The sequence below is a fragment of the Gymnoscopelus braueri genome (assembly GCF_963280865.1).
Source record: "Gymnoscopelus braueri genome assembly, chromosome: 7".
In the NCBI taxonomy this organism is placed as follows: domain Eukaryota; kingdom Metazoa; phylum Chordata; class Actinopteri; order Myctophiformes; family Myctophidae; genus Gymnoscopelus; species Gymnoscopelus braueri.
The window spans coordinates 27480173-27507287 of NC_137608.1; the positions used below are offsets into that span (position 1 = coordinate 27480173).

A 27115-nucleotide genomic window follows, 5' to 3' on the forward strand; every position below is an offset into this window, starting at 1 on the left:
AATGAGTGCAGACATTAAGCCTCTTGTAATTGAGTTTAGGGGTATGTTGTCATATTTATAACTGTATATGTGTTCCCATGCCATAAACCGGAACAGGATTGTTGTTGCTAGTTGGTAGCAGGACTTGACTGCTGTAACTCCCTCCTAACTGGCCTCCCGGCATGCTCACGTAAGCCCCTCCAAATGATCCAGAATGCCCTAGCACGACTGGTCTTCAACCAGGGAAAATTCTCACGTCTCCCCCTTTTCCACTCCCTTCATTGGCTCCTGTTTGCTGTCCACACCGAGTGCAAAACACTGATGTTGGCCTACAAGGCAATCAAAGGCATGGCACCCCTATAACTTCAAGGCATGATCCAACCCAAAACCCTTCCCGCTTACTTAGATCAGCTAACACAGGAATGTTGTGCGAACCTTCCCTAAAACACCCTGGACAACGATCCACACAAAAGATGTGGCTGATCGGCCTAGTGGTATGTGAGTATTTGGGAGCTACAAAACCAGTCTAGTGTCATGTGGTTCATGCTTCCTTTGGAAACGGAGGTGCCAGAGTGCATCAGAATGACTTCATGTGCTCGGGATGACTTAACTGTGGTGCAAACGGGATTATCCAGTATGCACAGTGGCCCTCATTTATCAACGCGGTGCAGCCCAAATAATGGGCGTAGGGCGAGATCACCGCACCTTTCGGCATTTATCAATATATCCTGACGTGGGCTTCATCCTACCATACGCTGAGATCTCACGTCTGGTCGAGACCAGTTGTTGACGTTGGCTGCGCCCGTTTATTCCATTCTAGACCTGCGGAGCAGCATTGTCTGACTGTCTGACAGGCATCTGGACACATAATCCACTCCTAAATGTATATATACACACTAATAAATAATCCCTGTGAAAATATAACATTTTATAAAGTAATTTAAACAAACTGCTTTAACAGTCATTCAGTTGCATTGGCTATTTTAAAATAGCAGATCTGCAAGCTCAAAAACGGGTCGCATCGCGATGTGTTGTGAGCTTGTAGATCTGCTATTTTCAAAATATACAAGCGCTTTTGCGTCGGGACTCGGGAGTCCCGCGGTCGGGACTGCCGACGATCTTTTCATGGACAGTGAGGTGTACAAACTTACAGTAGCTTGTCCTATGTTATGGAGTTATGTCATAGAGAGTTTTGAAGACTGTAACCTGTCTGGGTTAAGGATATAAACCCGACGCTCCAATCTCTTATTAACGTGGCGGACCGAAACCACTGTCGCCCGTCCGAGTCTCACGGGGAATATACATGACTGCTTGTGCACTGCTCGGTATGGGTTACATAAATTAATATACAAACGTATTCCATTCATGGCGATGTGATTGGTATCATAATATGTCATTCATGTAGGCTACAAGCCTACGTGACAAAGATTGTACGGTACGTATTACAATACATGAAAAACACAGCTGGGCGGGCGTGTGTGTGTGTGTGTGTGTGTGTGTGTGTGAGAGAGAGAGAGAGAGAGAGAGAGAGGGGGGGCGTGTGCGTGTGCGTGTGTGGCGAGGCGATCGGGGGAAACTCTTTCTCATTGGCTTTTGATGTCTTTGGTCGTATTCTGGTCCTTCTTCATGTCGTAAAATCGGGGCGTTTTGAGAATATTTAAGGGCGTGTTATTTAAATGACGCTAGGTTCCAGCCGTGACATTTATCAAGCCTGGGACCAAATGTAGGCTCGGATCAGCTGTGTAGGATTCGTTGATAAATGTGACTTGGACGTTGGTGTACGGCCGAATATATGGAAAAATATAAGCCGGTTTATACGCTGCGTTGATAAATGAGGGCCAGTGTGTGTGTGTGTGTGTGTGTGTGTGTGTGTGTGTGTGTGTGTGTGTGTGTGTGTGTGTGTGTGTGTGTGTGTGTGTGTGTGTGTGTGTGTGTGTGTGTGTGTGTGTGTGTGTGTGTGTGTGTGTGTGTGTGTGTGTGTGTGTGTGTGTGTGTGTGTGTTTAGATTTCCGTGATGCATTTGGCACAAGTCATAATGTTATGATTTATGCTCTCAATGAAATAAAATTGCCACAGCTGTATATAGATATTGTGAAAGATGTCTATGAAAAATCCTACTGTACATCCAGGGTTATATGTGGGAATACTCTGACTGATCCAATCCAGCTTGGTATCGGTATTAAAACAGGATGTCCGTGGAGTGCGGTTAATTCATCCTTACAATTAAGCACTGGCTCAAATGGATATGCCAGTGCGCACCTGAAGGAATAAGATCTCCAAATCCAGTCCAAGGATATGCCGATGACGTTTAGATCACGTCAAGAGAGCGTAGTTCTATCCATGCTCTCCCGCACTGAGGAGTTTCTGCTGTGGTCTAGGCTGGAGGCAAAACAAACCAAATGCGCTGCGTTTTATGAAAGGCGCAGCGGAGGTAATCGATGCGATGGTATGCATCTAAAACAGATAAGGCCCCATCCTTTACAATAATGCAAAAACCCATCAGAGTATATTCAAGACATGAAACATATCTATACCTGGGACATCAATTTCATGTTGCAGGCGGTTTGGAAGAGCACGTCAGAGAACTGTATGATGACTACTCTGTCAGACTGGACTTAATCGATTCCTCCCCCCTCCCCATCCGAATGAAACTGCAGGCAATTACAGAATTGGCACTTGCCAAAATTCAACATCTTTTCTCAAAAGTCCATTTGCCACAGAACACCCTTACAGAATTGAATAACAAGGCAGTGTGTTTGGTGCGGGGCTGGTTCTGTCTTAATTCCCACTCCACCCGTGCCATCATCTTTCAGCCCATCAGAGACGGTGGTTTGTGCGTACCAAACATAGAATGGGTTTACACCGCCACCAGAACCAGCCACCTTATCAATATGCTTAACAACGATGATTCTGCGGTCAGGGAAATGTCCAGCGAGTCACTCATTCAGCATATGCAGCGAAGTAAGGTACCAGGGCGTCTGAATGCGTGTTCAAAGAGCATGTGCTTACCCGCTAGTGGCTTCCTCAGTGCGAGTGTGTGCGTATGCATGCACATGTGCGTGTTGTTGACAACGGCCCACTTACCAGTGTGCGGCTTCCTCAGGTGTGAGGACCTGGGTTCATGGCGTCCGCAGCAGCCTCCCCTCCCTCCTTCCTGGAAGGACAGCGTGTGTCTCACCCTGCGGTCAGTATGGTCTGGGTTGGAGTGACAGCCCTCACTGCGTACCTAGGGTTGTCACGATCATGACATTTTACTTGACACACATAATTGAGATTGAATTGTGTTCTTGGCATCGAACGCTGGAACATATAAATGAAAATGACATTTCTGTTTGGCTTTTAGGCTTTGTAAACAAAATTGCACAGGGCAGATATGACAAATACGAAGGAATGACTGACAATGACTGTTACCCATAATCAAAATAGGCCAGGACAGGCCAGGACAGGCCATGCAATTAATACATTTTTTGCAATTTTTCTGAGCAGATGAATGTGTACATATGAATGGAAACAATTCTGACAATTATGCAATTATGCGATTATCTCAAATAATTGCGATTGTCTCAAATAATAGCAATTATCTCAATAATTGCGATCAGGCGATTATATAATAATAATAATAATAATAATAATGATGATAATAATAATAATAATAATAATAATAATAATAATAATAATAATAATAATAATAATAATGTAATAATGCTTACCACACATGCCTCGCTCTCGCTGGTGGTCTCCGTGTGGTAGCCCACCGTCCTCTCGCCCGCTGAACCCTTCTTCTCCTCCTCCTCCTCCTCTGACACCGCTTGCCCGGCTTCCTTCCTCTCCTCTTCCCTCTCCTTCCTCTCTTCCGCTGATTGTTGCTGCGGGGGAAGGCAGGGCACAGCTGTCTCGGGCTCCGAGAGGGAAACGGCCGTTTCGTAGTCGGTGTTGTTGGCTGTGCTGGTGTCGGGGGGTAATGGCTTCTCAGCACTGGACTGAGCCGGTGTCACGAACACCTGAGAAGCAGACGTTTGATGAAACATTGTGAATAATACAGTACTGCATGTCCCACTCAAAACGTCTAACATCTTCCCTTAACGCATTCAATCCGGGAACGCATCTGTGTCATTTTAAGATTTATTTGGGTATTCAAAAATAGCAGATCTACAAGCTCATAGCGCAGTGCCGCGCTATGAGCTTGTAGATCTGCTATTTTTGAAAAATCTTGAACATTTGTGCAAATCTATGAATACAAAAAAAATATATATATCAAGAAATTGCAGATCTACAAGCTCATAGCGTGGCACTCTGTGCCGCACAATGAGCTTGTATATCTGCTATTTTTTAATAGCCAAAGTATGAAATAATGGTTAAAGTGGTTACACAGATGTGTTCCCGGTTTTAAAGGGTTATGGCCTGCCTAACTGATTTGTACACTGTTGGATTTCCTGAAACTTCCTTCAATTGAATGCATAGAAATCCAAGATTCTCCTATTTGGCCCTCCTCGTTCCAGATTCCTGTTATGGGATAATCTCGGTAGTCTGTTCACCAACGGCCAAATGTGTGTATTATTTGATTCTGACCTCTGTATTAACTCTAAAGTAAAAGAGGCTTGCTCAATATTGTTTCCTTCGCCCAAGACACATTTCTAAAATTAGGTCATTTTTATCCAGACATGATCTAAATAGAATTGTTACTGTCCATGTATCCTCTCCTTTAGATTATTGCAATTCTCTTTACACTCTTGCCTCAGCCAAAGTACTTTACATCGGCAGCAGTTACAAAAATGCATTTGTGAGGCTTATAACAGCTAGGTTCAAAGAGATGAGCATAACACTCCAGTTCTAGCTGCGCCTCACTGACCGCCAGTCCATTTTAGAACTGATTTAAAGATTTTGTTGTTCAAACTTTCAAAGGTCTGGCACCTACAGTAGCTACATCACTGAGCATCTTACCCCCTATGTGCTGACACAGAACCTGAGATCCACAGATACAGTTTTATTGGTTGTACCTATAGGTCCAGATTAACGTCTAAAAGGTGACCGGGCGTTCGCACTCTGGAATAGCCTGTCTGTGGTGCTCAGGTAAGCCAGCTCAGTAGCATTTTTAATCTCTTAACATAGCTAGGTTATCATCTGCTTACTGCGTATATAATGTTTTGAGTTCTTATTCTGGTTTTAGTGCTTGTTTCACCTGTTTTCGCTTGTTTTTTGTTTGCATTGGTATTTTCTTTAGAACACTTTGGAACACTCCCACAGACACAGTGTAAGAGCAGGCACACAAAACAAGCATCCCTACCTGGGAGGTAGAGACAGCCGTGCTATTGCTCTCTGGAGCAGGAGGAGGGTTAGGGGGATCTGGATCAGCAGTTTGCCCAGCGATAGGGGTAGGTGCTGGGGAAGGGTCTGGGGCTAGGCCTCCTGCGCTAGGGCTGGGGGCTGGCAGGGCATCCACCTCCGACACTGAGTCCTCTGTGATGGGGACGAACTCTGAAGGGGTGATCGCTGTGGTTCGATCCTCCGATATCATGGGGGATTGAAGGGAGCTCTCACCCCCGGCACCGAGCAGCTCCCCGGGCCACGACCCCGGAGTGAGACCCCCTCCTCCCGGAGTGAGACCCCCTCCTCCCGGAGTGAGACCCCCTCCTCCCGGAGTGAGACCCCCTCCTCCCGGAGTGATGGTCGTTGAGCTAGGGGCATCCAAACTTACCTCCGGGGGTCTGTGGTGATCTGAGTTGCGGGAGAAGCGGTGGTGAGCTGAGAAAGACTTGGGCAACAGCTGCTTCTTCTGGCGCGAAGAGCGCTTGTTGTTGCTGCTGCTCCCAGCACTGTAATCGTCAAGGTAACCGGAATCATCGCCCTCATTGGTCCCTGAGCTGCTGATGCAATTGATAAACAAGTTTCGGTTGGCCGAGGAGGATGACGAAGAGGGAACTTTTTCAAAATCCTCCGTCTGGGAGCGCGTGATCTTCTTCTGCTTGTGGCTGCCAAACCCAAACGAGTGACGCATCTTGGAGCGGCCCTCGCTGAATCCCGTCGTCGAGGACGATGACGTCGTTACCGCCTGCTCGCTGTTCCCATTGGAGTCCATGCCCTGCGGCAGCGGGGGCGTGAGGTTGAGATTGATGGGCTGGACACGTGGCTCGCTGTTTCGCTTGAAGACGAGCGATGGAGCACGGAACAGGCTCCGGCGTTTGCCCGTACTGCCAGAGCTGGAGTTAGTGCTGGAGGGGGAGGAGGTGTGGACGCCATTTCCCACACCGCCCGAGGAAGGAGAAGAGGGAAGAGAGTCCTGCCTCTTGCTGCTGCTGCGGCGGAAGATGGGCAGGCGGGAGACGAGCGTGGAGCGACGAGAACCCGATTCACCCATCTAGGAAGTGAGACAGAGGAGCAAACATTAACATTAAACCACTGAAAAACTAATTACATCAAACACAAAAGACAAAACACCAACCAAAATCTAAGATCTGAATAAGTAAATTAGACATAACGCTAAGGAGGAATTTTATTCATATCTAAGATATATCAATAACAACAGTATTCTTGGAGAAACTGATGAGTTTCAATTCAGAGTGAGAAAGTAGTTGATAAAATATAATACCACAATCGTGATTGTGGGGGGACAATACACTGGGGACAATACAAACACACAGAGATATATATCATATTGACCATTGTTTTCTTTTTTCAGGAAACTGTTAAAATTGTTATAATGGGGGAATCTCAAAGTTTTTCACAACTAACTAGAGTCGGTTTTAGAATATAGTCAAATACATTTGCCTCAGATCTTCAATATCTGAACAAAATCAATGTTAAGATTTGTACAAGTAAAGCGCTTTGTATTGTAGGCTTTGGAAACAGTGTAGCAGAGACTTCTCTGTGGTCCATATATGCTCGAAAAGCTATGCTGTTTTCAAGAGCATGGGTCCTAGGATGAGAGAAAGATTTTTTTGCATATATTCAAATTGTGTTCTGCATTGCAATGGTTTAAAAGGAGCATCTTGTATAGCCACCAATAAATAAGTTACCTTTCCATTTCTATGTTCTACAGACGTGAGACAACACTTCTAATCAAACTCAAAATCAATAGGAGACGGTAAAAATGCAGTTGGACAAGTAAGACTGGTGTCACAGCGTTAGGACAATCAAGATCAATGTGAAACTACTGTAAAGGATGTAATGTCCTTGTGTGTGATTATTTTAAATAGAAAGATAGAGGCCTGGCATCTCTTTGATATGCCACATTCCACTGCAGCTTACACTCGGCCCACAGAGAAACTCATGAGAGAGAGAGACTGACCAGACGAGGGAGATAGAATGTCAGAGCGTAATCAAAGACAGAGACAAAAAGAGACAGAGAGATAGAGAGAGAGAGACAGAGAGAGAAGCTGTTAATATCTCACTAATTGTAAGAGCAGGCCAAAGTTCCACATGTCAAGTCAGTCAGTAAAGGAAGAATGAATACTGTGAGTGATTTGTATCCAATTCTTTCAATTACTTCATAATCTTTCCTGCAGACAATTGAGTGTTCTGTCCACTGTTGTATTTATACACTTCTTCAAAAGATCCTGTATTACCGCAATGGCCTAGCCTAGCCTCTTTCAAAATAAATAATGATAAAGTCCTACGGTAAGTCAATAGCCATGCAGTTCCTTTAGAACCGGCACTGTACAAAATATACAATGATAGCTCCTTCAATAATAAATAGTGACAGTGAAAGATAACAAACCCTCTTGAAAATGTTGTAAACACTGGATTACGCCATAGAAGATACACTTCTGTCCTAGGACTGTTACCTGTCTGTGTTTTGTCCTAAATGACTGTTACTTGTCTGCGCTGATCACTAAGATAAGTGCGGTCCAGCGTGATCTAATATGAGAGTGACGACACTAGCGTTGACTCCAATTGTAAGAATGGAATGCAGAAATGCTCGTGGACATTATGTTGTGAAGTTACTAATTTTGGGGGTCCTAGACCAGACTAGAACCACTGATATTATAGCAACATAAGTTTTTCAGAAAGCTGTTTGTACAGACATTTGTAAAGATTTGCACAACTTGACACAATAAAAAAAAAATAGCAGAACTACAAGCTCATAGCGCTATGAGCTTGTATATCTGCTATTTTTGAATAGCCAGAGAAATCTTAAAATGACACGGATGTGTTCACGGTCATTAATTGACATGCACTAATAAATTATTTAGGCTGCTACATGGCAGTACACATAGTACTGGCCTTGGATACATGACTGAAAAACATTGCAGTGTTACCAGATAGCTTAATCTGTTTCTACACAATGACCAGAGCAGACAAGAGCAGAGCAGACAACAACTACTTCCCCATGCTCTGTCACCGCAGTACTGTTAAGTTGACAACTGACCCTACCTGTGTTACTAAAAGTCTACACCACCACTTCACCTCTCAGTTTCACTTCCCCATGCTGTGCTCAGTTATTCATGTTCCTAGTACTGTCTTGAATAACAAAACACACACACAGTTTGCTAAGTAACACCATTTGAATATGGATTTTAGACATACTGGAATACATTTTGTTTACTCTCAAGTGGGGTAGGTCAATATTCTGTTCAAAAGGATTTGTAGGTGCTTGCAAGATCATGGGCTTTTCATTTTAGAAATGTTTCAGCTTAGACATATTGCTGACTATATTTATATCCACAAGGTGCAAAGCCCCTATAGAATGGTTACTGTACTGACATAGCAGCTCCAGTATAGAAAAGCTGAGCAGGCATAAACCTAAAAGCGGCAACAAATGGCCATCTCTCTTTATGAAATGAAGACTTCACACAGTAATTTCCAAACACATAATAATACTGAATAATTTTCCTGGGGAAATAAATTAACTACTTCACCACTTTTGTATCCAATGATATTGTATCCAAAATGCATTTACATTTTTTTATTTCCTCATGAAGTAAGTTATTGCCTGTATCTATTTCCATGATACAGGGAATAACATTTAAACTTCCTTTCAACAACCTTTTGTGCAACTTTTTTTTAATGTAAGTTCCAAAGTTCCTAAAAACCAAATCACATGTCACATGGTTGGCTACTGTCTGAGTCTGTACTGTACACATTACTGTAGAAATTACTTTATTCAGCTCTAAATGACGGTGCACCTCAGCTTAGTGACGAGTCTTTTACTCCTGGGGTGCTGTGTGGTTTGACATAATATATGAACCCACCTGCAGCCTGAGCCTACAGTATGCTGCTTATATAACTTCACAACATAATGTCCACTTTCACACCTCTAGGCAGTTTTACATTCCTATGCAATCCTACCCGGTTTTAAGAGCAAAAGAATAAAAGGTGTGTGGGGGGTGCGGTTCTGTGGGTGTTTCCTATAAAAACAGGTCCACAGATGCCACAATACACACACAAATATATTGATGTAGACCTACTGTAGCAGACTGGCCAATACTTGAACCCATACACCTAAAAAATGTACTTCAGTCTGTGGTTGGGGGGGAGTGGATCCAGGTCCCAACTGTGAATCTCTAGGCTATAATCTCCCTTTGTTTATATCAGATGTGTTCAGTTCAATGGCTCTTATACAAAAGTTATAAATTACAGGTCTATGCCTGTTATGAGCCAGCTTTATCTTACCTGTCATACTACAGGTAGTGTCCCTTGTGCACCCTAACCTGTGGTGTTGGAGGGAGCACATGCAGTGTACAACAGTAGTCCCTACATGGTAATGCTTGTTATGCATCCCATGTCTATAATGCTTTATAAACATGCTTATAATCCATTATAATCTGCTTATAACACTGTGTAATTATAGTTGTAAGAACTCATGAATACTCATAATGCTTTATAACAATAATCATAACACAAAGCATTTTATAGTTACTAGTAAGATCAAACATAAAAGCATTGTAATCGTTTGTAAACACTTTTTAATTCGTTATAAGCACTGATAAATATTCATAATGCAATCATAACAAATTATAAAGACTTATACAGTACTTATAAGGTCACTTACAGTGACTTTAAACACACTATAACACATTATAACAGTGATTATAATACATTGTAATATCATTATAATGTATTATAATATGCCAATTATAAGGTATGATCCTTACAAAAACAAATGTCTGTGAGCGTCCAGCAACTATTAAATATTAATATACTTGACCTTTAAAGGTCAACTATGGCTAAAGGCTAACTATAATTATACAGTGTTATAAGCAGATTATACTACCTTAGAAGTATGTTTATAATGCATTATAGACATGGGATGCATAGCGAGTGTAACACTATGCTCAGTTAACAGAGAGTTGGAATCTGGAGAGGCAAAATAAGGGTTTACACTCAGGCCAACCTGGGTCTATAAATAAAAAGGCCTCTATAGTTTTGCCACTTCAGCTTTTTAATACCATGCAAATCTCTTCCATACAGGTCAGGGCATGTGGACTGTCTGGAGCTCTTACTGCACTTCAACCACAATTAATTACTTACAAAATGACCAAAAGGGCACACACCCACCCACCCTCCCAAGCACCCAGAGTTACAGAAGGCAACACCCCAGCATAATCCCAGACCTGTTTTAAGAACAAACGCAAACGTTAAGAAACTATTATCTAAAATCCTGCAACAAATTAAAAGTACACACCCAATAACACAAATAGAACACTGCAATCTCATGTTGCATGGCACTATGTGGATCACATCCAGCTTGAGGAAGCCTAATAAAGTATATAGAATAACTCTTTGGAAGCCTGAGTAAAATAATCATAATCATAATCAATGACCCTGCTGCACTTTAGTTTAATCAGTTATTTTGTCATTCAACAATAAAAAAAAAACACTAAGCCACCTCAGGCTAACCGTACTTATCCTGTTACTAATAACACCCTACAAGATTAATACAGATAATGACCAATAATAATAAAGCATTATAACCTTATAGTGTAGCCTACAGTAGATACAGTAGCCATGCAGGATAATTGTGGGATAAATAAAGACCACAAAATATAAATTGGAGGCTTACACCTTTGTCCCAAGTGTTCTATCTATTTATAGTACTATATAGCATCGATTCACTATAAATGTAGCCAAACATGTTCATGACTGGGCCCTATATCCTACTGTTGTTCTACTGTACTATACATGTATTAGAGTGATACTAAACTATTCACATCAATGTAGCTAAAGAGTGACAGGCCTAGTGTTGCCCTATGCTCAGTGTGTGGTCTTGGTAACTCGTTACAATGTATCATTTAGTTCAGTGGTTCCCAAACTTTTTTGCTCAAGACCCAAAAGAAAAATTTGATGTCTCCCATACAGGTGTGAAAATATATCAGCAGATCTACAAGCTCACAGTGGGCTTGTTGATCGGCTATTTTCACTACTTCTTAAACATTTGTTTTCTAATTTATGTTTTTTTTTAAATATATATTCATGAAATCCTTTTGAAAAATCTTTGAATTTGTTTTTAATTCACGACCCACAAATGGGTCCCGACCCACTGTTTGGGAAACAGTGTTTCTTTTTTGTTTCTGGCCTCTATCTTTCTATTTAGAAAAATTCACACACAAGGACATTACATCCTTTTACAGTAGTTTCAGATCTGAGCGTATAGCCATTCTATTCAATCTAGCCTCATCGGTGGGGCAACGAGCTGAGCTGTCAGGAGACAGAAACGTCAACAACGTCCAGCGACAGGCTCTCTGTCTCTCTCTCACAGTGAGCAGTGCAGTGATACGGTATGAATCATGGCGAGGAGAGCGGCTTTAGCTCTGCTGCAATAATCTCTCTGAGATGAGGAGTACCACTCTGCAAACAACATGTCGTGCTCTCTCTATCTCTCTCTCTCTCTCTCTCTCTCTCTCTCTCACTAAGCAACAACATCCTCAGAGGTCACCGGTGCTCAGAATGATAGCAATGCACCCGGTGTGTCGGCTAGCGAGCGAGACATGAACGTTCTCTCTCACACACACACACACATACACACACACACCTACCTTCAGCACAACTCCAATGTCTTCGCCACCACAAGGCAACTGCGTACAGAAACTGGTCGATACGTTTTACGGTTTTACGAGCATGTAAACGTGTGTTCCATTATTACGGGTTTTTAAATCCGAAATGTACAACAAGCATATCTTTCAAAAAAAAAATAGCGTTGGGAAATATTCTAGCACCTTGTTGTGCCGCACTGACGCCAACGACGTTACACCTCAGTGACGTGGAATGTCTTTCCCTCGCCGTCTCCAGTGTTGCCAGGTTTTGCGAAAGAAACAGGCAACAGGGTCTAGGAAAACAAGCCCAAAAGAAGCAAACTACTGGGCCATAATATGAGCACTTTAAATCTAATATGCGTCGGCTATTTCAATAGCAGATAGCAGATCTACAAGCTTGTACGACGCGTTGTGAGCTTGTAGATCTGCTATTTTCAAAAGAAACTTGGAAAATATTTGAACATTTTTGAATATTTCAACACCACAAATCTGGTACACGGGTCCCTCCCATGGCACAGAATAATTTCAGTCCGCAGACAATATGTACAATTTGTGAGTCCTTGACATGAAAATATTTAAGATCCACTGGTTTAAACGGCATTTAGAAAACAAGCCCAAATATAATAAGTTAGAAACAAGCAATTAAAAAAAAACGCAACCACCAATATGCACAAGCAACAGGAAAAACAAGCCCAAAGTCGCTTATAATAAGCAGACATGGCAACAATGCATCCTCTTCCGCGTGCAGCGAACAGGCCACGAGTCTGACTGTGACGTCTGTCCTCCTCCTCCTCCTCCCTCTCATCATCCTCCAGCCTGCCAAGCATCCTTAGCAGGTGGATGGATGCAGTGGTGGAAAAAGCATTCAATTTTTTTTTTACTTAAGTAGAAGTATTGATACTGCAATGTAGAAATACTCTGTTACAAGTATTAGTCCGGATTTCAAAATGTACTTAAAAGTACAAAAGTATTGGTATCAAAATGTACTTAAAGTACCAAAAGTAGAAAGTACTCATTATGCAGAGTGCAGACTGTCCCGTTTCACAAGTTTTCAAATGTATAAAATTTATGAAAATCCTTTGAAAATAGCAGATCTACAAGCTCATAATGCGTCACATCGCGACGCGTTGTGAGCTTGTAGATCGGCTATTTTCAAAAGGCAGAATAGGGCTGAAGTGGTTCATGTATCTTTTGTTATAATAATCGGAATCTACAAAGTAACTAGTAACTATAAAGTTTTCAAATCATTGTAGTAAAAGTATAATATTTGCCTCTGAGATGTAGTGGAGTAGAAGTAAAAGTACTGAAAACTGGAAATACTCAATTAAGGTAAAAAATACCTAAAACATGTTCTTAAGTACAGTACTTGACTAAATGTACTTAGTTACTTTACACCACTGGGTAGATGTTTAACATTCCCACTTCTGGTTGCAAAACATCATGCAAATCGCAGACTTGGCAGAATAGCAGATGTCATCATGCTGCTGTTTGGGATGCTTACCTCAAATGGTTCTCAAAAGTCTCAATGTCAAGGAACCCCAAATCAATCATGTATTTGGTCGCAGACCCTCAGCTAAAAATGTAATTTGTGGTGTTAAGATGTATTTTATTTAAAGCCCACAATGCCTCACATGTGAGGCATTGTGAGCTTGTAGATCGGCTATTTTCAAATAGCCAATGTATATAGGGTTTAACTGATTGTGATGCTATATATCAACTAATTTCACTGCATGAGGAACCCCTCAAGATGGGGACCACACTTTGAGAACCCCTGGCATACCGAATAAAATGTACCCTATACCCGTTTTGTTTGCTTTAGTCTTTTTCTGTATCTCCAACATGGACTTTGCTAAATCAATCCAAACAAATCTGACTGGATCTATAAACACAGGGATTATTCAAGATTAGAGAAATTCTACAAGGGAAATGATTTTTAATAACGGAACAGCCTCCTAGGGTACTTGGGTTTAAAATATTTTATCTACCAATTACTGATTTACTGTATAATACTCACTGTAAAGTCAGAATCACACACCGTTATAAAACTAAAATGTTTTGAAATGCAAAAATGTGTAGTTTGGGTATGATAGAATGGTGTGGTGGAAAAGGCATAGTTTAACATCATTGTCTCGTCAATAAATGGGCAACAGAGCTGCATTTTAAAAACACTACAGTTTTATTGGTAAAATCCCCAGACAGCACATTTAAAAAGCACAGCTTTTCCAGGAATCCTTTAGATCCATTTAAAGCATACTACACTTACAGAAAGCCACCACACTGTTGAACACACCACATCCCAAACCTCTGGAGAACAACCACACTGTCACCATTTTAGAGTTTTAACAAGTTACATTTTATGCAAGCATAAAATGCACCTCAATTTCAAAAAGGTGCAGCTCATATTCCTATCATTAAATGCAAGAGCTACTGTATAACAAACTCTAAAGTACACAGTGAAAATTGCCCCAAAAGGCCTACACAATTTTTCCTGCTCTGTTCCACAGCCCAGCTAATATTGCACACCGATTTAACATACACGCCTGCAGAGCCAAACCTTTTGCTGACATGCTACAGACTTTAAAGTGCTAGCTTGAAATTAGATTGGGAGCAAGCCTGCATGATATTTGGTTTTAAATGCACTATTAAAAAGCATGTCTCTGATGCATTATTTTCCTATATAGTCAGTCGTGTTGCTAAGATTACAAGGCTTTTAATTAACTTCTATATCTAGTTATAATGATGCTGTGATTCCCAGTTAAAAATTAGAGCAGAAAAAAAAAAACTACAAAAAACAAGACATTCAGTTCGTTCTGTAAATTACAAGAATACATTCTGTGATGAAAAGAAAGCCCTGTACCTGCCATTTTGTAACTGCATAGACTTAGGTGTTGAAACAGTCATTTTAAAAACACAGGTGTAGCGGTTCAGGCCTGTAACTTAGAGTTAAAGTTAGAGTTCAAACTGAATAATACGGCATGTAAAAGATTCCCATAAAATAAATATATACACATAAGACTTTAAAGTTCTGTTAAAGTAAAATATTAAATAACGTAATGTATAATATGTTTCCACGAAACAAGGAAAAGGGAAAGAATCTTAGAAGATGCATGATACCAACATTCAAATAAAATTGACTAAACAAACAAACACCACAAATGAGGAAGAAATGTTACTGCCATTTGAAAATGCCCTTGATGAAGACAAACAGGGACACATCTACTTGCTTAACTACAATAAACTTTAACCAATGCCGACACATTTCTGTCAAACTTACTTAAGCATTTAGGGTTAACAAACTACACAGCAAATACCAACAGAATAGCATGAACAATTTGCAGCTGTACTTATAGCAGTTTAATGTTTAATTTCACTCCAAATAATAATAATCATCTGTATCAGTATGTACATGGAAGTTGAAAATCAAATGTAGCTTATTATCAAACATGAGAAAAGGCTGATAATGGACACTAACAAAGCTGCAAAAAACAAACCAACCTCGTTTGAGAGGAAAGGTATAGTAGTAGTTAAGGTTTTCCAGGTCTGATAGAGGTAGGTAGCATTTGGCCTAACTGTGGCCAGAAACCTGAGAAAACACTCCAATTACCCTAAACCTCCCGGAACAAGAACATATCAATGAAAGTACAACCAATGTACAGAGTAGAATTAAGGCCAATTTATACTTTGTCGTATGACCACGTCATGTGCAGAAAATAATAGATATTCAGCAAAGTGATGCGGCCATACGACCATGTTTAAATTGGGCTTAAATGTTGTCCTCCTGTGTAATCTGAATGAATACATGAGACTGACAACCAGCCTGAATGAGGGAGTGAACAGGAACTGCCTGTGATGACCAAAAAAAAAAAAAGATAAAAGCAAAAAAGGCTGACACAATGACATTAGAAAAAAAAACGCCATGTGCCAAACATGTTGCAGTAAAAATACCTCAAGCCAGGTTACCAATGCAAAAGAATCTCTTAAAATCAGAATTTCTCCCATAGGATACGATACTCCAAAATACCCAGTACCGACAAGCAGGCACGCATGCAGACCTAACACAGAAATCCAGAAGGGTTAGCCAGTTTAACAGTTTCTTGTCTGCCACGTTAGATTGAAATGTCTGAGTGGATTTAACCAAAGCCAATCAACACCTTACATGATGTCTAGCTCTGATGGCCAACCCCACCACAGGACCTCATGTTAGATCTGCTAGTCAAAGAGATCCCAATGTTATGTCTATCTGCACTGCAAGCAACAGCATATTTAACTGCGATTTGTATGACAGCACTTGCATTGTGAGAACGTGATCATCTACAACAGTTAGCTTTTGTATGTCCATGACTTGCTAGCATACAATATTGTGCTGCTTAAGCCAACTAGGTCAGACACGATTATTGTACCCGATTCACAGCATTGACAGCTAGTGTCAAAGAAAATGTCTGTAGACAATGCAGATATTGAATACAGGTAAACACTGTTCTTGCATTTTGTTTTAGACAACATTCAATGCTGTGGACCATCTGTATAAGAGAGGCGCCTTTAAAACTGGGTAAATATTCCATGACATATTTTGTGTAATTGGGTGATTGTTACAGTGAGAGATCAATGTGCTTAATTATGTCTATAAAGTTCAACTACAGTAACATGTGCAAGTGTTTTTTTTGTGTGCAAAGATAGCTAAATAAACATTTGTGAAAAGGTGTGCCATTATTAAACATAGAATGGCAAACCAAAATTGAATAATGTGAACTAAAATTGTGAGATTCTTTGTAATCAGATAGGCCTACAGTAAAATCCCAAACGTGTACATATTTTTGGTGATAATCTTACGCTATTATGCATGTGTATTGACACACCACAAGTGCTTGCTAGAGCTAGCTTAACTAAGTGACTAACTTCCCAAACAAAAGAAAAAAAAAAGGCACCAAGGTGCTAGCTTTAATGCACTACAAGGCTCTCCGGGTCAAACTAAGATTACAACTGGACCCGTGCTGCTACAGTACATAAAGACAAATAGTTAGGCTACTTTAGAAATGACAAGAGAAACAACCATGGTGGTGAATATCAATCAAAACAATGTGAATTCCAATTACACAAACGTGATGAATATCAACCAAAACAAAAATGTGAACCTGAATTATTTCAAATTATACAGAAAAAAATTAACCTGGCAAATGAACGTTTTAACTCTGAACTAGAAGGCATTTCAAGATTTAAAAAATTAAGATTGACAGCAGACTAGCTTTGCAGCCAACTAACTGTTGACCAATGCTGTACGTCTTGTCAATTAGAACCTAGTCAAGTATGTTTATGAGATACAGAGAATTTGGTATGTAGAGCAGTCCAATCGTATCTACACCGATTGTCTTTGTATCTGGGATCAAATCCCAAATCTACCATTTAGTGTCTTGCTATGTGCAGATTGTACATTATGCACACACAAACAGGCTCAAAATAGACCAGACTCTTTTAGAGAAAACCACCATTTAGGAACTATACCTCTTAACAAGAAGCAACCTTTGATCTTTAGACCCATCTCTTGGATCATACCCTGTTACCCTCTCAGAGAAACATCATCTCTCATTTAGTACACGACACTCACAAGCGTAATTGCAGATTATACATTATTACACATCCAGGATAAACCCAGACACAAGGGGTTCCTGACACATTGATTAATCCCATCCCAATATCTCTGCCTAGAAGGTCAGTTTTTTGGTGGTGATGAAATCTTCCAGTTGGATCTTGCCACTACCCATGAGGCCAAAGGCAGGATACATGATTCCAGAGCAATCCACCTGCCTCTCGTAAATGCACCTCATGGTGTCTGCGTCGAAGAAATACACCCGACCCGCGTCGTAATCCAGACACACGCCGATGCGCTGTGGCATGGGTAGCACGCGGCTCCCAGGGTCACTGGAAGAGGCAGTTGCCGTGGAAACTGAGGATGAGGAAGAAGCCTTGGGGATGAAGATTTTGCCCATGCCAACTGTGAGAAGGGTGAAGGGCTGGGAGAGCTCATAGCACGTGTCCTCACTGCCACTGTCATGGCCACTGTCGTGGTCATAACTGGAGATGGAAGAGAAACCAAGGCGGGTGACAGGGAATCAGGAACAGGGAATGGGTCAGATTTAATTACTTTCTAACATTAAACAAAAGCTACGATGCATTATAATGAAATTCGGGAGTTCACGATCATTCTCTCTAAACTGTAGCACCCCTACACACTTCCAGACCTTTGCGTTATGGAGGTATGAAATAGTATTCATAGAATGCATTTATTTATTTAGAGAATATTTCAGGATTGAGATCTTCAGGTAACTTGTTACATTTGGTAGTAAGCAATTTAGTCTTGCTCCTTCCTTGCATGACTGAAATTGAGGAATAACTGCAAATGGCAATTTAGTTGAGTTTGAAATAATTCCACATCGCAGACAGTGACTCCAGTGTAGGTAGATTAACACAAGCCGTTTGTCCACCAAAACCATTAATGTGGTTGGCAGATAATTAACTTCCTTAGAAATGCTGAATATGTTAGCTGAATGTTACACAGCATTTGGGAGTCAGTCGCCTGCCATGATTTACATTGCATGATTATGACAGAATAAACGGTTATTTTGCTCAAATGCATTCCTTTACATCCCGAGCTGATCCAGTGAGAAAGGCAGGCTTTGTCGATGACTAAGCTGTTTACAAGTTAATGCTGGCTCTCTTACATCACAGGATTAGGTAAGATTCAACAACATGCAGTGAGACCGAGTGCATATATATGTGTGCGTGTGCACATGTGGGGTACCGTTTGTTATAGTCAGGTGCCCATTAGTATTTTAGTAATTAAATTGGAGTATTTAAACTGTTTTTACTCTGTTCAATTAAGAAGGTAAATTAAAGAGCACCCGTGTTTACATTGACAGTAGCATTATCTGTATAGACATCATAGACTTCAACTTACCGAGGACTGCTCGTATCTCGGGGATTGTGGAACCATTCGATCAGTTTGGAGTCCGACACCACACCGACTTTGGCCAGGTAGCACTGAGGGTCCACACTGAAGGCCCAGAAGTGCCTGCAAAACAGAGGTTGTGTGTGTGTTTCACTTTTAATCTTTATGATTATGGCACAGTGCACAAATAAAGATGAAGCATTTTTAATAAACCAGCCTTTCCTGGTTTGGAGGCCTATATCATATCATCTAAAAAGTAAGAATGTGTTGATTCAAGTGGAATTGAAACTGTGAAACTGTGTACCTACAGACGAGAGCACACTCAGCAGCTACTTTGGCTGCATGTGAAGGCAAGAGTGTCTCAGATAAAGCGTACTGAGACAGCTTATTAAATCAGACTAATGGATTAAGTTGATTATAAAAACAAAATCTATTATTACTTTTTTGTGTCAATTTGTTGAATATAAGATTTTAGTTTTATTATTGCTTCTCCATTATTCGATTAACCTACATGAGCAAGATTAACCCATTAAGACCTGGAACGCATCTGTGTCACTTTAGAATTATTTGGCTATTCAAAAATAGCAGATCTACAAGCTCATAGCGCGGCACCGAGTGCAGCGCTATGAGCTTGTAGATCTGCTATTTTTGAAAAATCTTGATTTTTTTTTTACGGTTAGGATTTATAAGACATTTTAAGAATCGCCTCAGGTCTTAATGGGTTAAGTTGGTTATTGGTTCTAAATATTATTAGATTAGATTTTCGGTTAATTGCCCAGCCCTACTCAGTCCAACTTCCACGTACTGTCGTTCGAAGGCTTACCTGCCCTGAGAGATGCCCGTGTCCCCGATGATGTAGTCCAAGCAGATGTAGCTGCCCGTCTGTACTCGCTCTGCAGCGAGGAGGAAGGCCATGCCCGCCACGCTCTCCACACTGTCACGCCGCTTGCTTAGTAGCAGACGCTCCGTACAGAAGCCACATTTGTCGTTGAAGAGGAAATTAAAGGCTGCAAGTGAGCATGTGGGGTTGGTGGGGTTGGGGGGCAGGGAAAGAATGAGAACAGAGCAATTGGTAAATTAATCTAAAAAGATTTGACAAGCGTACGAGCAAAACATGAATGAATGTAAATGTAGGGAGTTACATGCTGCTGACACAAGAGGGTGCTATATCACAGCTGTTCAAACAGGCTAAGTCAAAGAGCAATTTGGAATGCAGCAGTATGTAGAACAGCCCCCTCTGATACAGAGACAGCAACTCTTATTTCTCACACCAATCTGGTAATTATAGGCCTCATCAGCCTATGATTAAATGTACAACTCTATAAATAGTTAATGGGCCAAAGGCCATCATTAGCATAATATAGGCTACATAAAGTCTGACATAATTATGCCTGTTCACTCAACCATCTTATGCAGCTTACATGGGGAAGCCCATTCCATTAGCATGTGTCCAGGGGAATTCTCATAACTAGGGCATGATAATAAAACATACACCACAGTACTACTCAAGCTATTATAGGCTATAATATCGCTGTAGAGCAGAAATGTTAAATATCCATATTTCATCTGCTTTTTTACATACATTAATGCCCTAGATTACACTTATTCTAACAGTGTGGTACAAAAGTACTCGATCTACAAGCTCCCTACGTGTCGTAAATGTGACGTGTTATGAGAAAAGTACTCAATCTACAATCTCCCTACGTGTCGCAAATGTGACATGTTATGAGGAAGAATGATAACAGAGCAATTGGTAAAATCATCTGAAAAGATTAGACAAGTGCACGAGCAAAACATGAAGAAAAACATAAATGTAAGTATAGGGAGTTACATGCTGCCGACACAAGAGGGTGCTATACCACAGCTGTTCAAACAGGCTAAATCAAAGAGCAATTTGTAATCTATCAGTATGTAGAACAGCCCCCTCTGATACAGGCAGAGCAACTCTTATTTCTCACACCAATCTGGTAATTATAGGCCTCATCAGTCTATAATTAAATGTACAACTCTATAAATAGTTAATGGGCCAAAGGCCATCATTAGCATAATATAGGCTACATAAAGTCTGACATAATTATGCCTGTTCACTCAACCATCTTATGCAGCTTACATGGGGAAGCCCAAGCCATTAGCATGTGTCCAGGGGAATTCTCATAACAACTAGGGCATGATAATAAAACATATCCACCACAGTACTGCTCAAGCTATTATAGGCTATAATATCGCTGTAGAGCAACAAAAGTACTCGATCTACAAGCTCCCTACGTGTCGCAATGTGGCGTGTTATGGGCTTATAGATTTGCATTTTTTTTTTAGATTTACCTTTTTTACCTATAAGGACATGCCTAAAATTGGGACACCAGGTTGAAAGTGTCTGAGGGTTTTATAAATATTTAACCAATGAAAATTATTCACAAGAGCTTGTGACTAAATAATAAATACATTTCCTGAAAAGCAACGGTTGGACATACAAACAAGGTTTCTACCCGACAACAACGATATCTACAGTACAGTATAGTGTGAACACACCACACTCAGCCTAGGTAACAAATTATAATTGAATGTGCCGTTGTACTGGGATGTTTGTTTTAACCCATTTAGACCTGGAACACCAATACGTAACTACACCTTGCAATCCGGTAACCCCTTTTGGTGTAGTTGTTGCTGTATACAGTATATACTATAGCAACATTCATTTTTGTAATTTATTTGAATACAAATTAAAGTTTTTCAGAAAACTTAGGTCAGATTTAGAAAGCGTTTTTAGAATCGGCCTCAGGTCTAAATGGGTTAATAAGATAGTTTGATAAGATCTTTATTTTCCACTGTATTGAATAAAAAACTCACTGAGGCAGTCCTTGATTGCAGCAAATTCTAATAAGCTTGTAGATGCTATTTTTGCGCGACACTGATCGACAACAAACTATAAAATAGGGCTTTAGTGGTTAAACTGGTTTAGTGGATTACAAATAAATCTATTTGAAAATGTTAATCCACGTTAATTTGTTGACATCTAAAGAAATTACTTAAAAAATGCACTTTGATTACTCTATCATTAATCAGAAAAGTAATAGATAGAGTAATCGCTAATAAAAACAGACAGGTCAGGTGCTTTCAAGAGTTGGCTCTATGTATCCAATTGATAAGAACCAATTTATTTCATCAGCTAAATTCACTATTTTTGCATGACACTACTGTGCGACAAAGAAAAGAAAATAAGTGTTTATAACGGGTTAATAGATTTGTTGATATATAATCGAGATGTAGGTTTACATTTTTTATGATTAATCAAAAAAAGCAATCGATAGAATAATCGTAAGACATAATAATCAATAGTTCTAATCCTGAACATGTTGTGATATCATGTGAAGTAGTTTGGTGTGTGTGTATGTGCGCGAGCGCGACTGCGTGTCGTAAGCCACTACTGAGCGTCCCGTCCCTCCTGCTGTGTGTGTTGTTGTCCTTTGTCCTGGCCCAAAATTCCACCTCATTACTGACGCGCAGTGAGTCCATCCGTTCCCTCTTACACGAACCACAGAACACAGGAATGTGAACCTCCAAACATGACACTAACAACAAGCCTTGCTCAGAGCATATATCATAGTAGTACAGCCCAATAGAGCAGAGGTATAGCATACATGGCAGTAATATAACCTCATTAATGCAGTTTTTTTGGATGATGCTAAAATACTTTTACAACACTGATGATACAGATCATTAAGAAGGTTTTCTGATGTAAATATCAGGAAAATTTTCACCAAACATCAAAATGCTATGGTATGGATAACCATAACCCCAATGTTTCTTAAATGGCCCTGGTCTAGCGATTCAAATGCAATGGCTTAGACTCCACATTTTGAATAGGAGCTAAATAAATAGGCTGGCCTGGCAGGCAATAGAGGAGATAGAATTAATGAAATACCACTTCATCCCCCCCCCCCCACACACACACACACACACACACACGCGTCCCTTACTGGGAGAAGAATAAGATTTAAACTGAAGATCAACAGATGGTTGGTGAACAGAACATGATAGATATTCTTCAGAGGAGCTATGAATCAAATCGAATGAAAGAGTTTTTCTGGCAAGCTTTAAAAAGTCAACGGCAGATGCAGAATAAACTGCACAACTCCAGGGTTCCTCACCAAGCTGTCACAATAGACAAATAAATCCCTAAGATGCATTCAACAAGTATGGCGGTTTCAACTGCCTGAAATACAAAAAGGAGTTACCATGGTGATGGAGTGGAAAAAAGAAAGCCTGGAGGTTGTGCTTCACTAACTGCCATGCATTCTACGACAAAATTCAAATTTCCACCAGTATACATCTGTCTCACTTGATAATCTTCCTCAAATCTGGCACGGTTCTAAATACCGTTAAGCCGCAGCATTGACAAAATGAGGCCCGATAAGGGGCTAGTTCAATAATACCCAGCAGCCTAATGCTCAAAATAACAACACTTTGTCTGTGGTAATAAATGCAATTAGCATCAATCCAGACAACAAATTTACCTTAGAAATTATTTCAGCTTGATGAGTAATGAGGCATGACAACACACACACAATCTCACTAACTTGCTTAGTTCAGTTATGTACACGTGTGTGTGTGTGTGTGTGTGTGTGTGTGTGTGTGTGTGTGTGTACGTCTCCCCTTTTGGGAAACAACTTTTAAATAAATAAATATATAATAATCACCTATAATTACATGCCCAAATTAGGGAAGCCAGCCAGGTTTTAGGGCATATAATTTGCTTCTGTTGGTTCTCATGCTTACCGGTAGCGGGTGGTGTGTGGAAGGTGACCTCAGGGCTGTAGGGACTGTACATGGAGTTACGACAGCTTCGGACCCTGAAGGCATACAGGCTGTTGGCCTCCAGGTCAGAGACTACAGTGCTTGTACCGTAAACCCTCTCTAAGGCCCTCCAGACCCCACTGTCCTCACTATCTTCCTGGGATGGGGACTGGCTAGGGTCGCCAAGTCTGCACATAGAGAAAAGGAGAAATTAATGTAAATTGGTTCATTCGGATATCTCACACTATACACATCATATATGGCTGACCAGGCCCCTTATCCCACTGTCCTGTGCACATTCCTACATGAAGTCAAAGATGTCACACACACAGCAAAATCCTGACTGTTAATGTAACTACAACAATATCTACTGTCCGGAATCCTGTTAAATGGACATGTCCACAGTATGAGTGAGTGACACCCTTCAAAATAAGCATGTTGTTTCTCCAGTGAGGCCGGCAGCAGGGCAGGGAGGAGAAGTATAGACCCTCGGGGTTCTCGTCTCTGGTACCTTGTTAAACAGTCTACACATTTTAGGTAAGAAATAGGCCATGCAGTTGCTCAATCTTGATTCATTTCTCATCTACAACTGCTATTTTAAAACGTAATCAATATTTGGTACGTCCATACAGTAGTCAGTTTCTGTGCTTCCGTGTTGGCTGCCACACAGCGGCACAGGTGATCTTTTCTCGGCTTTGCCGCTGTGCTTTTTACTGGCTCTGCTTTCTGCCTCAGTGAGTAAAGCGGCAGTCGCTCCTCTCCATAGACAATGCATTGAACCTCACTGCCTTCTCAGGACGAGGAAGCGAAATACTGCTGCTGGTGTGAATTCAGTGTACGGGTACATTTTTTGAATAGTGAACTCTCTAGGAGCATGAACCCACCGGCGATACTCTAAGACTTGATGATCTGTAGGTAGGTGGTCTTCAGACAGCCTCCAGCAGATGGTACCCTCATTGTAAACTCTGCTACGGGACAGGTCAATCATAGGTGGGTCTGGGACTGGAGGAGGGAACAGATAGAAACAGAGCAAATTATTATTAAATGCTTATATCAGCTCCATCTGAATAAACTGTCCATTTCTCAGTGACAGATGCATGGATTAACACTACCACCGCCAGGCCCGTAGCCTACGGGCCGATAAATCCAACCGTAAAGCGCCGATCCCGTAGCCTACGGGCTGTGGTGCTTTTTCCTTTTAAAAAAAAAAAAACAACTTTTTTCAATTTTCTATACGGCACATTTCATTGCAACACCACCGGAAACGGAATTATTCGGGATCACGTTTTGCCGATCCCGTCGGCCTCCATTCTAAAGCGCACACTAAAGCGCCATTTTCTTCGATTGTAGTTTTTCTCCTCGCTGATCACTGTTTAACATAAACCGTTCTAACTACAACATGGCGGCTCCGTTTGACACATGGTTTTCACTGGGAGATCTCCGCGATGTATACAAACAGTGCACAGCTCAATCTTAAGGATTTTAACGAGGTCTATGGCGACGTGAAAAAAACAAAAAAAAAACGTTGGCACTGGTGAGTACATTATGAGATTAACCTCTGGCGGTCAATGTGTTAAAGAAAAAAAGCAAAAAAACGAAGACTGAAAGTCCCAATCTGCGATTTGTCAAACAGTGCAAAAGGACCCCCCCCACACTAGCGGTCCATTTCCTAAACAATGTTTTGGTATCATCAATCTAAACCCATGTTCCTGCTGTTCTACATAAGTCAACCAGTTAAAGATATGGCAGATTGAGGCTTTAACCTCAACTTTACCAGCTTTATGGAGAAGAGCAGCAGTGTCAAAGTTGCAAGCCAAGAGAAAGACATGTTGGATTCTATGGAATCAAAATGACTGAAATCATTGGCGACTGATGATCGTGAAGCTAAAAAGAGGAGGCAGGAGTTCAACTTCTTGTGGATTGATCATGCCATTAGCCCAAAAACACAAGATTAGATTGGCCTGTTCAGGACCATCCACTTAGGACAATGGACAAGATTTTCTTGCATAAATGGAGCCTGCTAAGAGGTTCCTATACTGATCTACTGCCAGGAAATGCACTTTGCAAATCCCTTCCATCACTTCTCCCCCGCCACACCACCCCCGCCTTCGTTTGCCCCCTTTCACCTCCTCTTGCTTTATCCTACCCTTCTCATTCACTGTCCCACTCATCCTCCATTCTATCATTTACCCTACCCTTCTCATTCACTGTCCCACTCATCCTCCATTCTATCATTCCATTCGCCTTTGTCCCCATTATGTCCTCGTTCTTTTCACAAACTCTCAGCCTCCAGTTTGGTTTTGAATCAAGGTAATACTGCCATCTATCCTCTGTTCTCCTTCTGTTCCATCTCCACCACAATACTCCATCTTCCCTAATCATCTGTTATTCTCTCCTCCCTCGTTCTCAGCCTTTCCCCCTGAGACAGATAATCACATTACCACAACCATGGAGGTCCTTGTCCTCATTCTTTAAGGTCTAGGATCATTATGGTTAAGTTCTTACAGTTTTCCTCCAATATTTTCCATTTCCTTTGTTGTTCAATCCTTTGCCCATTTTCTTTCCCTTTCCTACATTCCCAATTCTTGTCTAAATCCTAGCCTTACTGACAAGGGACAGAAGGGGGTGCACAACATTTTCTGTCTCCACTTATTCAATCTGGTCGTCAATAGATGGTTGTATAGATAGAATACACAAATATATTTGTCACCGCCGTGGCTTAAAGACTATCAAATCGGGGCAGGGGGGCAATAGACAAATCTTAAAAAGGCTCCTCATGTCAATGCTTGTAGCCTGAGGCCATCTACTGTCGGCGATTCTGCTCTCACCGCCCTCTCTCTTACAAGTCCAATTTGCCACATTTGTACAGTCTTCGGAGCTAAACCAACACTGAGGCTTTGACGGTGAACTTTGTGACCCCACGCTTTGTATTCCAATCCAGCGCCCATGACAAGGTATTCCGCTTTGCCAAAGAGCAGCATTAGTATCTCCCACCTTCCTGGGACACATTGCTAACGAGTACAAACTCTTCTCCCCTTCCTCCAACTCATACCTTCCCTCATCACATTGTCCTAGAAATTTACCTGGGCAAATTAGTTACATAATAGGATACACAATTATGTCTGCAATATGTGTTATGAGATGAGCAAGAATAGATGACAAGAGGCCGAAGTTGAAAGTGAGATCTCCCTCCTTTCGCCCCACTCTTTTTTATTTCTCTCCCTGTAGCCTGATTTGCAGAAACATGTTAGCACAGCTAGAATTGCAGAGTGTGGTCACCAGTGAGCACAATCGTCAGGGAATTTCTTTCATACAATGCACAATTCTCAGAGAGTACACTGGTACACTGAATAAAAGCCACCCATGATACCAAAGATAATAAAACTGCCCTCTCAAAAAGGACAAAAGTGTTGACACTTTTTTTAAAACA

At 41.0% G+C, this 27115-nt stretch overlaps 2 protein-coding genes across 4 annotated transcripts in view; both read right to left on the minus strand.

Moving 5' to 3' along the window:
- The window catches only part of ccser1 (coiled-coil serine-rich protein 1), a 179536-nt gene extending 167391 nt beyond the window's left edge, over nucleotides 1-12145 (minus strand). Inside the window, exons 1-4 of one of the 2 annotated variants that reach the window (XM_080432334.1) lie at nucleotides 11952-12145; nucleotides 5264-6334; nucleotides 3690-3980; nucleotides 3064-3205 (exon numbers count right to left, since the gene is read on the minus strand). In XM_080432334.1, the coding sequence (XP_080288460.1) occupies nucleotides 3064-3205; nucleotides 3690-3980; nucleotides 5264-6334 (1504 nt within the window). In that variant the 5' untranslated portion in view covers nucleotides 11952-12145. Of the gene's footprint in view, nucleotides 1-3063; nucleotides 3206-3689; nucleotides 3981-5263; nucleotides 6335-11947 lie in introns of both variants that reach the window. The other variant, XM_080432335.1, reaches the window with a different exon arrangement.
- A 1999-nt stretch (nucleotides 12146-14144) lies between these two features.
- Nucleotides 14145-27115, minus strand: part of trim36 (tripartite motif containing 36) — a 40595-nt gene continuing 27624 nt past the window's right edge. For both annotated transcript variants that reach the window (XM_080434383.1, XM_080434384.1), the window contains exons 9-13: nucleotides 24570-24687; nucleotides 23668-23873; nucleotides 19715-19898; nucleotides 18901-19014; nucleotides 14145-18017 (exon numbers count right to left, since the gene is read on the minus strand). In XM_080434383.1, the coding sequence (XP_080290509.1) occupies nucleotides 17648-18017; nucleotides 18901-19014; nucleotides 19715-19898; nucleotides 23668-23873; nucleotides 24570-24687 (992 nt within the window). In that variant the 3' untranslated portion in view covers nucleotides 14145-17647. The remainder of the gene's footprint in view (nucleotides 18018-18900; nucleotides 19015-19714; nucleotides 19899-23667; nucleotides 23874-24569; nucleotides 24688-27115) is intronic.